Source organism: Coffea arabica, chromosome 4c (genome assembly GCF_036785885.1).
Source record: "Coffea arabica cultivar ET-39 chromosome 4c, Coffea Arabica ET-39 HiFi, whole genome shotgun sequence".
NCBI lineage: Eukaryota > Viridiplantae > Streptophyta > Magnoliopsida > Gentianales > Rubiaceae > Coffea > Coffea arabica.
The window spans coordinates 12,038,642-12,050,848 of record NC_092316.1 but is presented as its reverse complement, the minus strand read 5'-3'; the positions used below and the strand labels follow the sequence as shown (position 1 = coordinate 12,050,848).

The following is a 12,207-nucleotide window of genomic DNA, read 5'->3' as shown; positions in this document are numbered from 1 at the left end:
GTTTTCCATGAAAAAGTGATAATATTGATAAATTATTCTTCTACTTTTCTTTAAAAGTTAGAAGGTTTGCTCTATATACTACTACATAGTATCTGTTTAGGGGCATTTTCAACAAATTATTGAATGTACATCACAGTCTTAGTGAATAGAATATTCAAAATTTTTTAAGAATGCCACTAATCACTACCATTATGCATGGCATCACAACGTGTACCAAATCCAAGATTGAGGCCCTTCTTTTCTAGAAATTAACAAGTCTTATGTTTTTTAAAGTATCATGACTAAAGATATAGCTACCTATATATCTAGTTTTCTTAATTGTGTTTCACAAATATTAAGTCATTGACTTCAAATGGTTATATAGACTGTCATTGAAATTAGTATTTCAAATGAAATTTTGTTCTAGAAAAATCTTACAATTTAGGCCAAGTTTTGGGACAATATATAGTTATCACGTAGAAACTCAAATTAATCATTTAATACTTACAACGGAAAGGATGAAGAATTTGTTAGTTTTTGGTCAAAAAAAGTTGCGGGTCAAAATTTTAGTGGGATGATTTAATTAAAGAATCCTGAAAATAAAAAATTGTACTTCTTTTTTATGCATGGGTGCAACGGTGACAAATACTACAAGCTTTATATGTGGCTGAGATGAAGTTTAGAGGATGTGAAAAAGCATGGCAACCCCAAGATTTTAGTAGGAAAGATGGAAAATGTGCTTTTAGACTAAACAGCTCCCATTTCTTTTGGTTTTAGGTTTTGGATGCGTGCAATTGACTTGTTCAACTACTCGGATGTTCTTATGAAGTGGAACATATCTTATTAGTTCTCTTTTCTTGATTCGTCTAATCACTTTTGGAATAGTTGGAATTGGTGATGAGGTGAAGAAATTTTATGAATATCAAATTTTTGTGTTTAGTTTTTGAGATAACGTACAAGAAGGATATCTATTCCAAAATTAATTTGTGAATTAATGACCAGTTGCATTTAGACATCACTCATCAGTCCGATTTCATAATTGAGACTGAAATTGACAATCTTTCCACTGTTTACTTAAATATTGTCAAAGAATATATGAGGGGAAAAATTTTTGTTTTTTCGTATTTCTTTGACGCATTTTTTTAGACAAAGAATCCGTTTTTATCCTTTCTTTTTCTTCGCCAAATCAAGTATCCAAGTGCTTCTCCCATTGAGAAGTTGAGAACAGCATAAATCAGTCAAAGAAAGAAATCTGTCTTTAGTTTGGAAATATATAATAGTAGAAGAATAATGGTGTTTTGTTGTGATTTGTAGCTTTAGTTCTTCTTTTCCTTGCCAAATATGTTTTAAACTGATTGAGTAAGAAACCTAAATGCAATATTGTGTTAAAGAATTCCACTTGTTACAGTGGCATCCATGATTCTTAGTGGAAGTGCTTTATTTTCATAAGGTATAATGTTGAATAATTGGCTTTTGAATGCTTTTTCCCCAGAAACTAAATCAGAGAAATTTGTTTATGAATGATGATTTTATCTTATTTTAGAACTTTGATTCTGGAAGCTGATTGTATCTTACGATAGCACTATCTGGGAAGTCAAAAGAGAAAAGAGAATGAAAGGAAGAAAAAACTTAATAGGTGATGATGGTCCATGTTATTACGTGCGAGAACCTTTGTAACCCAAAAAGAATTCTGAGCTTCTAAAGAAAATTAATTTTTAGTCTACTTACAAAAAAAAAAAAATGAAAATCCCGACATTTCTAAATGATAGATACAAATATAGAAATCCTTAAAATAAATGAAGTGAGTCATTTTTTAGTTTATTTCTGTTGCTTAAATCGTACGTTGCTTAGTATAAATTTTTCTTTAAATTTTTGTGGACTTCCTCTTAGTTCTGATCATCAGACACATAGAACTCAAATTTAGTTAAATTTTGCAGTTGCAACTCAAATTTGTAACTTCTATAGTGACTTCTTTTCAGTATATACTGACTTCATTTTATTAAATATATATGCTACATTGTAGTATGTAGTAAATCACAACATACTCAACTTGGTTCTTCGTATAAACATTTTCCACAAGTGTAAATTTACTACTGTAATTAGTTATAGTTTCTTGGCACCCTAATGTCATTCACTCTACATATATAACTGAAGTATACAACCTTCAATTCCTGCGCTGTCCACACCATTCTTTTTGGTTGCCTGCATTCATGTCATCAAACTCAACATGGTAAACCAATCAATATTCCATTAATTATTAGAAAACCAAAAAAATTTAAAAAAAAAACCAACAAAAAAGAAAGAGAATACTGCGCAAAGTGAAAGAAATTAATGGAGATCAAAATTAGAAACTGATAAAAGCTTATATGATCAAAAACTCTTTTAACTTTTCTAGTTTTTGGTCAATAATTGGAAGATCATTGCATGAATTGGCAAGGAAAGTTATTCGTTCAACATTGCTTTGGAGCAGTCCTTGACAGAACAAATAAATAAATTCAAAAAAATCCCCATACAAAAAGAGAAAAAGACCCCCTCCTTCACTGCAGACGTCAACTAATGTATAATTTGCAATTGACTAAACTTTCCAAGCTTATCCTCCTGGCACCACAACCTGATGGTTGATATGTCTTAGCAATAGAGCGATGTCAAATTTTTTTTTTTTTTTTTGGCTTTTACTTCAGAAAATATACGATATATTGTTTGAGAGCAATAAATATACAAAATTGAAAGTTTAAGGGTATGAAATTATTTACAAAAAATTTTTTACTTACATCATGAACACGTTTCTAAGATCCTATTTGATAATTCAATTTAGCACTTAAATTTAATGAATTCAGATCTTAACTATGTTCAGAGGCGTTTGATATCGAAAAATTAAACCTCTGAATTAATTCAGTGGCACTGAATTTTCTAGGCAAAACTTACTCTAAAAAATAAGTGATAAACTATTCACTTATCACTTAATATGATATATACTAAAATGTATCAGATTTAGTACTTAATAACTTAATAGCTTGATGGATTCAAAGTTCAATTTTATCAAATGCACCCTAAATCACATTTTTGTACCTCATGATTATTTTTTATTTTACATATATTACACTATAAAAAGTACTACAATATTATTTCAAATAACCTTCTATCCAAACACACTCTTTGATGTTTTGCCCTTAACTTTTCACTTGAATTAAAACCTATTTATATGTACACTATAAGCACAACATAAAAGGTATTCTTTTCTAGTGGGTTAGGTATCCTTTACATTCGTGCAAATAGTGATGTGTCTTCTCCCCGGGGTCTATGGTGGGTGTTTTAACACTTTTGCTTTCACTTACATTTTATTAAACCTAAAATTAGTAGAAGTTGCTTTCTATTGGTTACTAAGAATGTTCTTCCCTTCTTTCAAGGTAAATGTCCTACGTATTACCTTTGCTTCTTTCGGCACTAAAGACCACACTAATTACTAGTATTAAAACAGCAAAAAGATGGTTTGTTACAAAATTGTATACACGTATATTATGCTTCTCTTTTGATACAAGCTTTTCTCTTAACCAAATTGTGCATATAAGTTCATGTTTTTGGATATCAATATATCTTGCAAAATAGTACATTTTTAGCTCCCAATCATCATGTTATGACTTTTGTGAAAACTAATTCAAATTGATATATTTTTCCTTTCTGAACCAATATATTTCTTTTCTTCATCTTCTTTAAAGAAAAAAAAAGTCTTTTCTCCCTTGAAAATTTTTAATTTTTCTATTAGTTACACTACCATCTACGAAGGAAAAAGAAATTGGAGCCATTGAATTTTGAATATCTACTATATCTCTAATTACATTTGCTCAATTTTCAACTTAAATATGAACTCATCAACTAGAAGAAAACTTATATATAGAGCATATCAAGCTAAATTGCTGAATTAAATAAATGATGTCAAAGGATATAAAGGGAATGAGAGTATGGAAAAGACTGATTTTTAAGTGTAGATGTTCTATAAGATTATAATAGAGATAAAATTTTTGACGCCACGATTACATATGTTTCGGTGTTAGCATAATAGTATATTTCTTGAAAAATAAACTTTTTTTTGTTACTTTTCTATCCTTGGCTGTCAGCAGACTCGAGATTTTTTTGAATCATAAATCTGAAAACATGAAACAATCTGAGAATGCTCTTCTAACCACTACGTCAACCTCAGTAGAATTTGAAAAAAAAACTTGATCATACAAGAGTTTCTTTTGATTAATTATCCATAGTTATTGATTTTTTTTTTAAACATAGCATGGTTTCTAGATCTAGTTCCAAAACATAAACATTTCTTTTCTAATAGGAAAAGCAGAGCAAAAACAGAAGAAAATCAAGGCAGGTTCCACGATCAGGAAGTTTTCTCCAGCAACAAGAGGCCCTCATGAGAGACCTCACTCAACCTGCGAAATTTTGTGGCAGGGATAACACAAGTCTAATTCAGCAGTACATGGCCTTTAAGTGAGCCTTTTACAGGCCCAAGATCCATCTAGCATCCCGCATATGACTGAACTCTGAAGAGTGGAGACTATAAGAAAAGTTTTCAAAGTTTCACAGGGTTGAATGCGATTTTCAGAAAGTTAGGGGACAACCACAATCCACAATGCCTATTCTGTTGTGTGATTTCTTTTTGTAACTTGCAACTTGAGGTTGAAAGACTTTAATCCAATCGAGCTTAGTTTACATAATAGATTGTTTGAAGTTGATTCCTAAACTAATTGTTGGCATTAAATGGAAGTATTTGGATGAATTGGATCCAATTACTTGTCTCGAGTCAATTTAAGCAAATTCATCTCTTAAAAGAGATTTTAGCAACTATCATGTTCTCAATGAAAACTCTCAATTTTCATTGTCAAGCTTCTTGAAATTTCATTTGATAATTAATAGAATTTGCAAGCGACTTTTACACACAAAGGGAACCTTAGCAAAGGATTTACATACACCATTAAACAAGGCATAATAAAGCTCAATTAGGGAATTCACTCGATTTAGTAATAATCTTGAGTTCTCTTTTTTACTTTTGGCTCAATCTCTGTTTTGACCTTCAAATTTAGATTTAAGTGAGTGAATCACATTAATCTTTATCTCTATCTTTTGTTATTGTTATTGTTATTATTATTATTATTTTGTAGTCTAAATGTTTTGTTGACAAATTACCTAAAATTAAATTCTAATGGTTGTCCCATTATCCTTTGATGCTAAAGCTGTCCTTGGAGAAGTTGGAGTGATCTCCCTTTTTTTTTTTCTTTTTAATCTTTGACCTCTCTCCACGCACTTCCTACCTCCAAATGTCGATTTGAATTCTGAACTAAACATTGTGGAGCCTTGGAGTGATCTTATAGTTCTAGATAAGTACTATAATTTTAACTTCCTTAACTCTTTTAACTTGATTTGATAAATATAAAATTTGAAATTTACATACTAACAATTCAAGCTATTCAACCCCTATGCATTTAAGTCTATTCAAATAAAAAAAGGCAAACAAACACTCAACATAAAAATTTATTATAATCAAACAAGTTTTTTTTTTTTTGGCATTATATAATCAAGGGATAATTTCAGATACCTCCCCTGAGGTTTCTAACAGTCTCACTCTCCTCCCTTGTGGTTTCAAAAATATCACAAACCTCCCCTGTCAGAATTTAGGTTCCATTTCTTACATCATCATGGCCAAAAAGACTTAAATACCCTCACAAATCAGCTAATATTTTGTGATTATCAGAACAAATACATTCTAACTCACGTAATTATTTTTTTCTATATTATATTTAATCTCCTTTTTACATGTATACATAGTCAAATAACTAACACCTAACATGATATACATTTTTTTAACACCTAATCATTCCAAATTTACGCGTACCATTACACTACCTTTTATATATATACAGTCAAGTAACAACATCTAATATAATCTATATATTTGTAAACTGATTGTATCTCATAGATCATCCCGTGTAAGGTATTTATAGGCAAATTAGTATTAGTCATATAGATAAAATTACATACCCACTGCAGCTTGTAAGGAGATGCATAAGTGGGTCAAAGTACCAATAACCATTCCAAATGTATTCATATCATTGCACTATGCATATTGCTGCGATGACTAATTGCAATATGCATGTGAACAAATAACTGCATGTTCAACAATTTCTATGCATTGTACTTGGTCGATAACACGGTGTACATTATTTCAACCAGATTGTACATTCATTAAGTATTTATACACATGCTACTAGTTGAAGTAAACTACCTCTCTACTAAATATTTAATGCACTCTCATAAGCACTAATAGTTGATTTAATATGCAATTGGAACAAATAACCATCTAGTAAAAGCTTTTGATATAATATTATTGATGAATAACATATTGTATCTGAAATTATCCCTTTTTACTAATTTATTTTTTATTTTTATTAGTTTTCATTATTTCACTAATATAACTTGTACACTTACCTCAGGGGCATTCATGAAAACAAAATTTCCTCTCTTTCCTGAAAACACTTTTTTATGTTCACTTTTGACATCATGGGTTGATTTTGTTACTAAATCCTAAACCTCAGGAGAGGTTTGTGATATTTTTGAAACTACAAGAAAGGAGAATGAGATTGTTAGAAACCTCAAGGAAGGTTTCTGAAATTATCCCTATAATCAAACAAGTTTGAAGCGCAAAAATGTTTGGCATAATTAGGTTTGGTTACGCTCCTAACTTAGGAGCTTGGTAACTAATTTGCAATTTACCTTTACATATTGCACCCTGGGCAATAGCAATATTGAGCTGTAAGCCTCCAAAGTTTGCAAATTGTTTGTATTGGTCCCAATTTCCCAAATCAAATGATTTTCAAAAGACTAGTAATCCAAATGGCGGGCTAAAACAAAATCCCTACACTTTCTTCCTTACTTCACTCCTTTCAAATTCTAAAAAATTCCACATCCAAAATCCTATTTTACACTCCCAGAAAACCTCACAAAAAGCAAACAAAGGTCTCATAATTGAAAAACAGGGGGATGCAGAGCAGCAGAGGAGTGGAAGAAAGTGTACGGACCAGAATGGCAGAAGTGAGATTGGTTTGCGACAGAGAAATCCCAATTCAGCAACAGAGAATCGATTCATCCCATTTGTCCTTCACAAAATTTCTTCACTCTGCCAAGTCCAAAGAGCAAGAAACCCTTGAATTGCAAGGTCCGTCCTCGTTTTCTATTTTCTGTGAATTTTGAGTCTTTTTTTTTCTGGGTTATGTTGAAAACCCAGATTTATTTTCGTGAATAGAAGAAGGGTTTTCTTCAAAATGTGATCTTTTGGTGTTTGTGGTGCTTATTCTTAGTTTGTGGCTTGAAAATTTATTTATTTATTATTTTATGATTGTTGTTACAGAAAAGCTAAGGAAGCTAAAAGGTGAGTTGAGAGAGGCAGAAGATGGATTAGTGAAAGCTCTTGCAGGTAATTCACATGTGTGAACCTCTATTAATTTATTGATGTACTCGCGAGTGCTAGTGATTTTTTAATGGTAGATAGAAGTTTTCAATAAGGTCAAGTGAGAAAAAAGATCCATTCGATCATTGCTTTGAGTTGAAAGGTGGAGTTTTTTTAAGTGGAAAACTAATGCTTAATTATGTATCTGTCATTGTTTTAGGTTGGATTGGCCAGTAAGCACATATATGAGAATGGGAGAGCATTTCTTATTTTCCAATTTTTGTTTTGGGGGTGGGATGATAGCAAAAGATAATGATGCTAAACTTAGATTATGAAGGAGCTTGGTTGTTTCATTTGACTTTTGAAAACCATCTTATTGTGATTTGATCTGATCCCTAATGCATCTTGGATTATTAAAGGGATCAGAAAATTCTGATAGAAGAGTATGAGTTGGTAGTAAGATGTTGAAAGCTGCCATATTTTCTAATTTTCAACATGCCTCATGGAAGATACTAAATTAGCACAACGGACTTTTGGAAGGAGGTGAGGCTGCCTTTAGATCAAATAGGTATAAGTGGCAAGATATGTATGCCTAAAGTAATGAATGGCATATTGTTGTTTGACACTCAGAAAGATTAAGATGCTTAGAACTTTAGGCATTAGCAGAGAGCTTGTTGCAGACTCTCTGGTTGCTCTTGAATGGTTGCAAGTCCTAAACTGTCACTTACCAATCTCCATCTTTTTTGTTCAGTTTGATTAGCTAATTTCAATTGTTGACTTTTTCTGGCCTAACTGGAAATTCATGTATGTGATGGAACAGGTTAATGATGTTTTTTTTGTCCCTTTGCAGTAAAGACCCGAAAAGAGGCAAAACGGATGGCTACCATGGACTCAATATCTGCAACAAAAGCTAGACTTGAAGAACTTAAGGGTATTGTTGAAGATCAGAGAGCTAGGAAAGACGAATATGCGGCTATAATATCTCGACAAACTGATGGTAATTCTTTCATATAGATAAGTCTTGGCTTTCTTTCTCAGAATTGTAACACAATGTCATTTCTTAGTTTGTTGGCTTCTCAAATAAGTTTCACAAAGTAATGCCATTGTCAAATATCTTCCTTGTGCTGAATTGAAATAAAAGAGGAGAATTATGTGTTTTGGCTATCAAAAGTGTCTGAGGGTCAATGAAAGGTGACTATGGACCTTGATGGTGAGTTAAAGAGAGGTGCGGTTTCTAGATATTGTTTTATTGTAGTTGTTTTAGGGAAAGGTACAGTATCTGTGGCATAGTTGCTTTTCTGTTTATATTCACATTGGTTGCTTAGTTTCTTTGGTTGTGTCTGGGTATTGTAAACCTGCTTCCTTATTATGTAAACAAAAGAAAAGAAAAAGATCAAGGGAATGGAAGGGAAAGAAGGGTCTTTCTAGGACTTATGTGTTGGCGTATCTCAAAAGACAGGTTGTATTTTCCCTTTACTTGCATCTGAGGAAATTTTGCTTTGTCTTGGGATGGAATTTACCACATAAGTGGTGAAATCTTGTAAAACAATAGGCATTACTATTTCCAGCTTCACCTGTGCTTACGTTCTTTTCCCTCCTATTCTTTCATAGCTCTGACTGAGCTCGAGGAAACATGTACTAGGAACTGTGGACATATAGAAGAAATTGAAGAGGCTATCTCATGGTATAATAAGGTCCTTGGTTTTCGTATTGAGTGTGGACATGGTATGTATGTTTTCCAACCAAAAAGAGGCTTACAGTTTATTTTTTTCTAAAGAATTTTCACTTCATGTTTTTATGGTAGATTTGAATTGTCTGAGTTACAGAGTTATGCTTTTCTTCCTCTTTATTTTCCTTTCCAGGAGTGAAGTTCATATTCACAAACATTGATGTGAAGAATCCTAGCCAGCATTATTCATTCACAATGCGCCATGAAAATGATGTATACAGTTGTAAGTAACATGTACTTTTAATTTCATTGTTTCTTGGGTCAATTACTCTGTTCACCAATATCATTAAACCGAAAAAGCTTTCATATAACATTTTTATGTTTTTATCTACAGTACTTGATTGTGACCCAGAAGTTAATGACACAAAAGAGCTGATCAATGAGTTAAATCAAAGCAATGGACTATTTAAATTTGTTAGAACTATGAGAGAGAAATTTCAAGAAGCTGCAACATGTGGTATGCTCCTTAGTCTTGGACATTTGCCATTATTATCGTATCCTGATGTCTGAGAAATTACAGAAGTTTGCCTTATAGCTAATTCATGCATATGTGATGGGTTGTGGATGCTATGAAAATCCAGAGAAAATAAGTTTCTTAACATTGTATAGCATAGTTGGTGGTACTCTGCAACTATAAAATGTCAATGGTTCGCTATTACATCTGTTCATTCCATCATGGGAAGGTGACAAACGTTTCTGAGTATCTATATGATGACTTTACAGGACGTACTCCCCAAATTTCATCTTATCAGCAAGACCAGTCAACCATCTCAATGTCTGGTCCAGTTTCTTTAGTATCAACTGACAGTAGAAGTGAGTCTCCAGCCAAGAGAAAGGAGCTTCAACCTTTAGACTTTAATAGACACTCCAGGAGGGTCAATGCTAGTAAAGGTGGAAGGCAAGCAATTCTATCTCCTGGATCTGCTTCATCTCTTCGTCGATCACCACGTTTTAAGGTATTTCATATGAACATGAAATGTCCTGTTGGATTTGGTTTTTTTCCTTTAATTTTTCATTTCTGTTTTTTCAACAACTCTGAGAGCGAACTCTCTCTCTCAGGCATAAATGCATATTCATATACTCAGGAAATAACTGGGAGAGTGAAATGGTTCTAGATTTATATTGTATTTTTAGTTCTTGGATGGAGATCTCAGGTCTAGATGTGAATGTTATGTGACCGAAGAACGAAAAATCCTAAGAGGGGAAACAGATTTTATGCTGATTTGTTCATTCACCACTGGGATACATGAGTTCGGGGTAGTTACCAATCAAGGGAGGAAAATTCTAAATTACAAGCTGGGAAGGAGGAAATGAATCTTTTGTGTTGAAAGGGATTTATGTTTGCAAAATTGTTTTATTTATAATTTAGCTTAATCGTAGACATGTTGAATTATGTTTAAAACATCACTTGAGTTTTTGAAGTGGACATTCATGCTTCCAAAATATCACTTGAGTTTTTGAAGTGGACGTTCATGCTTCCAAAATATACCATAATCCCAAGGAGGCAAATGCTTGCTTGAAATTCCCAATGTATGTATTCCTTCATAGTGAAGGAAGTAGTGAATGCTGAGGGAAAACAAGAAAAGAATGAGTATTCTGATACATATACTTGCATTTTTTGGCAAGGCCAAAATCATGCATTGGATTACCACATGTTTAGACCTAAGAGAATCAGAGTGGCATCTGAATCAGTTTGCTTGGATGTTTTGATGTTTGTTTTCTGAATTTTTGTCAAATTTGGACGGGGAATAGTTTCTCATTCAAGAGATGTTGAAATTTTGGCAGGTAAAGAAATGAAAGAGAGGAGATTTAAGGGGCTATACATCGGCTTAAGATACTAACTGTGCATCTTATCTGGTCTCAAGCTTGTTTGCTGTAAAAAAGTTATCCCTCACAGTGTAAGCATGGAATGGAGTTAAAGTTTTGGTTGTCACATGTTGACAGTTTCACAGTGGGCTCTCAGTACCCACTTCATTTCGAATTGAAGGCATCTTCTTGCTGTAGACATTGACATATGATTTGTATTGTAGTAGCATGGTAGTAAGCGATGTCCAACAAATTGATGACTAAGTTGTTCATTCCCATGATTTTAGTTATTGACTTCTATAATTATAGCAACAATTCAACTGTTTTCTATGAAGTACAGAAGGTTCAAGTTCGTTTCTTCTGATGCTTCAGCGTTTGGACATGGAAACTTAAATTTACATTTGCGTTTTCAGTCAGATGTTCTATTGGCGCTTGTATAGTGATGATAAACTCAGCAGGTCCATAATGAATTACACCTTGTATAACAATTCTTATTTTGTTGTCAATGGCTACCACATGTTATCTACGCATATTTACACAATGTATTCAGAAGATACCTGTTTAGAGATAGTTTTCCATAGCTGAGCTATTATGTGTAATTCTCTATGTCAGTTTGCTATTTTTATCTTTTTCGTGTCCCCATCAGAGTAATTATGACAATGGCTTTGTCTTTTGCCTGTTACACTTAGTCGTAGTCTCTTGTTTGCTAAATGATGCCTCAAGATGTAGGGTCATCTCACAGACTATAGTCACTCGATTAGACACTGATGTCCTGATGCAGAATTGAATATTCTCAATTTTTGGAACACAGTGAGGAAATATTTACCAGATTGTCGCCCCAATTCCCAATTCCTGGGTTGAATCACCATATTGTTGACCCAGTTCCCAATTCCTGGGTTGAATTATGGAAAGTAGTTAAAGTATCGTTTCTGCTCTTTGGATCTGAGGTTATATGCTAGATGTGACATTTGCACCAGCTGCAGCAACATTGGAGCTGAAACTAAAGCTTAAGCTTTCAAAAACAGTTAAAATCAAGCACAATTCAGACATACAAACCTTCCTTATATGATCATGGAAAGTTGATGAATCTTGATATGCAACATGTCAATTGCCTAATTTGGTTGTATTCCATTGTGCTTAGTTTCAAACATCAGAGATTAAGCATAAAAGGTAATATGTACAGAACCTTCCTTATCCTGATATAAAGCCCATTTACGAGATTACAACATTAATATACCTTACTAAATACCAAAAT

At 32.8% G+C, this 12,207-nt stretch overlaps 1 protein-coding gene across 1 annotated transcript; it reads left to right on the top strand.

Annotated features, from left to right (window-relative positions):
• Nucleotides 1–6,864: 6,864 nt before the first annotated feature.
• On the top strand, nt 6,865–10,976 carry LOC113738646 (kinetochore protein SPC25 homolog). Its single transcript, XM_027265888.2, has 8 exons — nt 6,865–7,186; nt 7,379–7,444; nt 8,268–8,414; nt 9,029–9,142; nt 9,280–9,369; nt 9,481–9,603; nt 9,870–10,102; nt 10,932–10,976. The coding sequence occupies exons 1-8, from the start codon at nt 7,012–7,014 to the stop codon at nt 10,941–10,943; spliced, it is 960 nt and encodes a 319-aa protein (XP_027121689.1). The 5' UTR covers nt 6,865–7,011; the 3' UTR covers nt 10,944–10,976.
• The last annotated feature ends 1,231 nt before the right edge of the window (nt 10,977–12,207 follow it).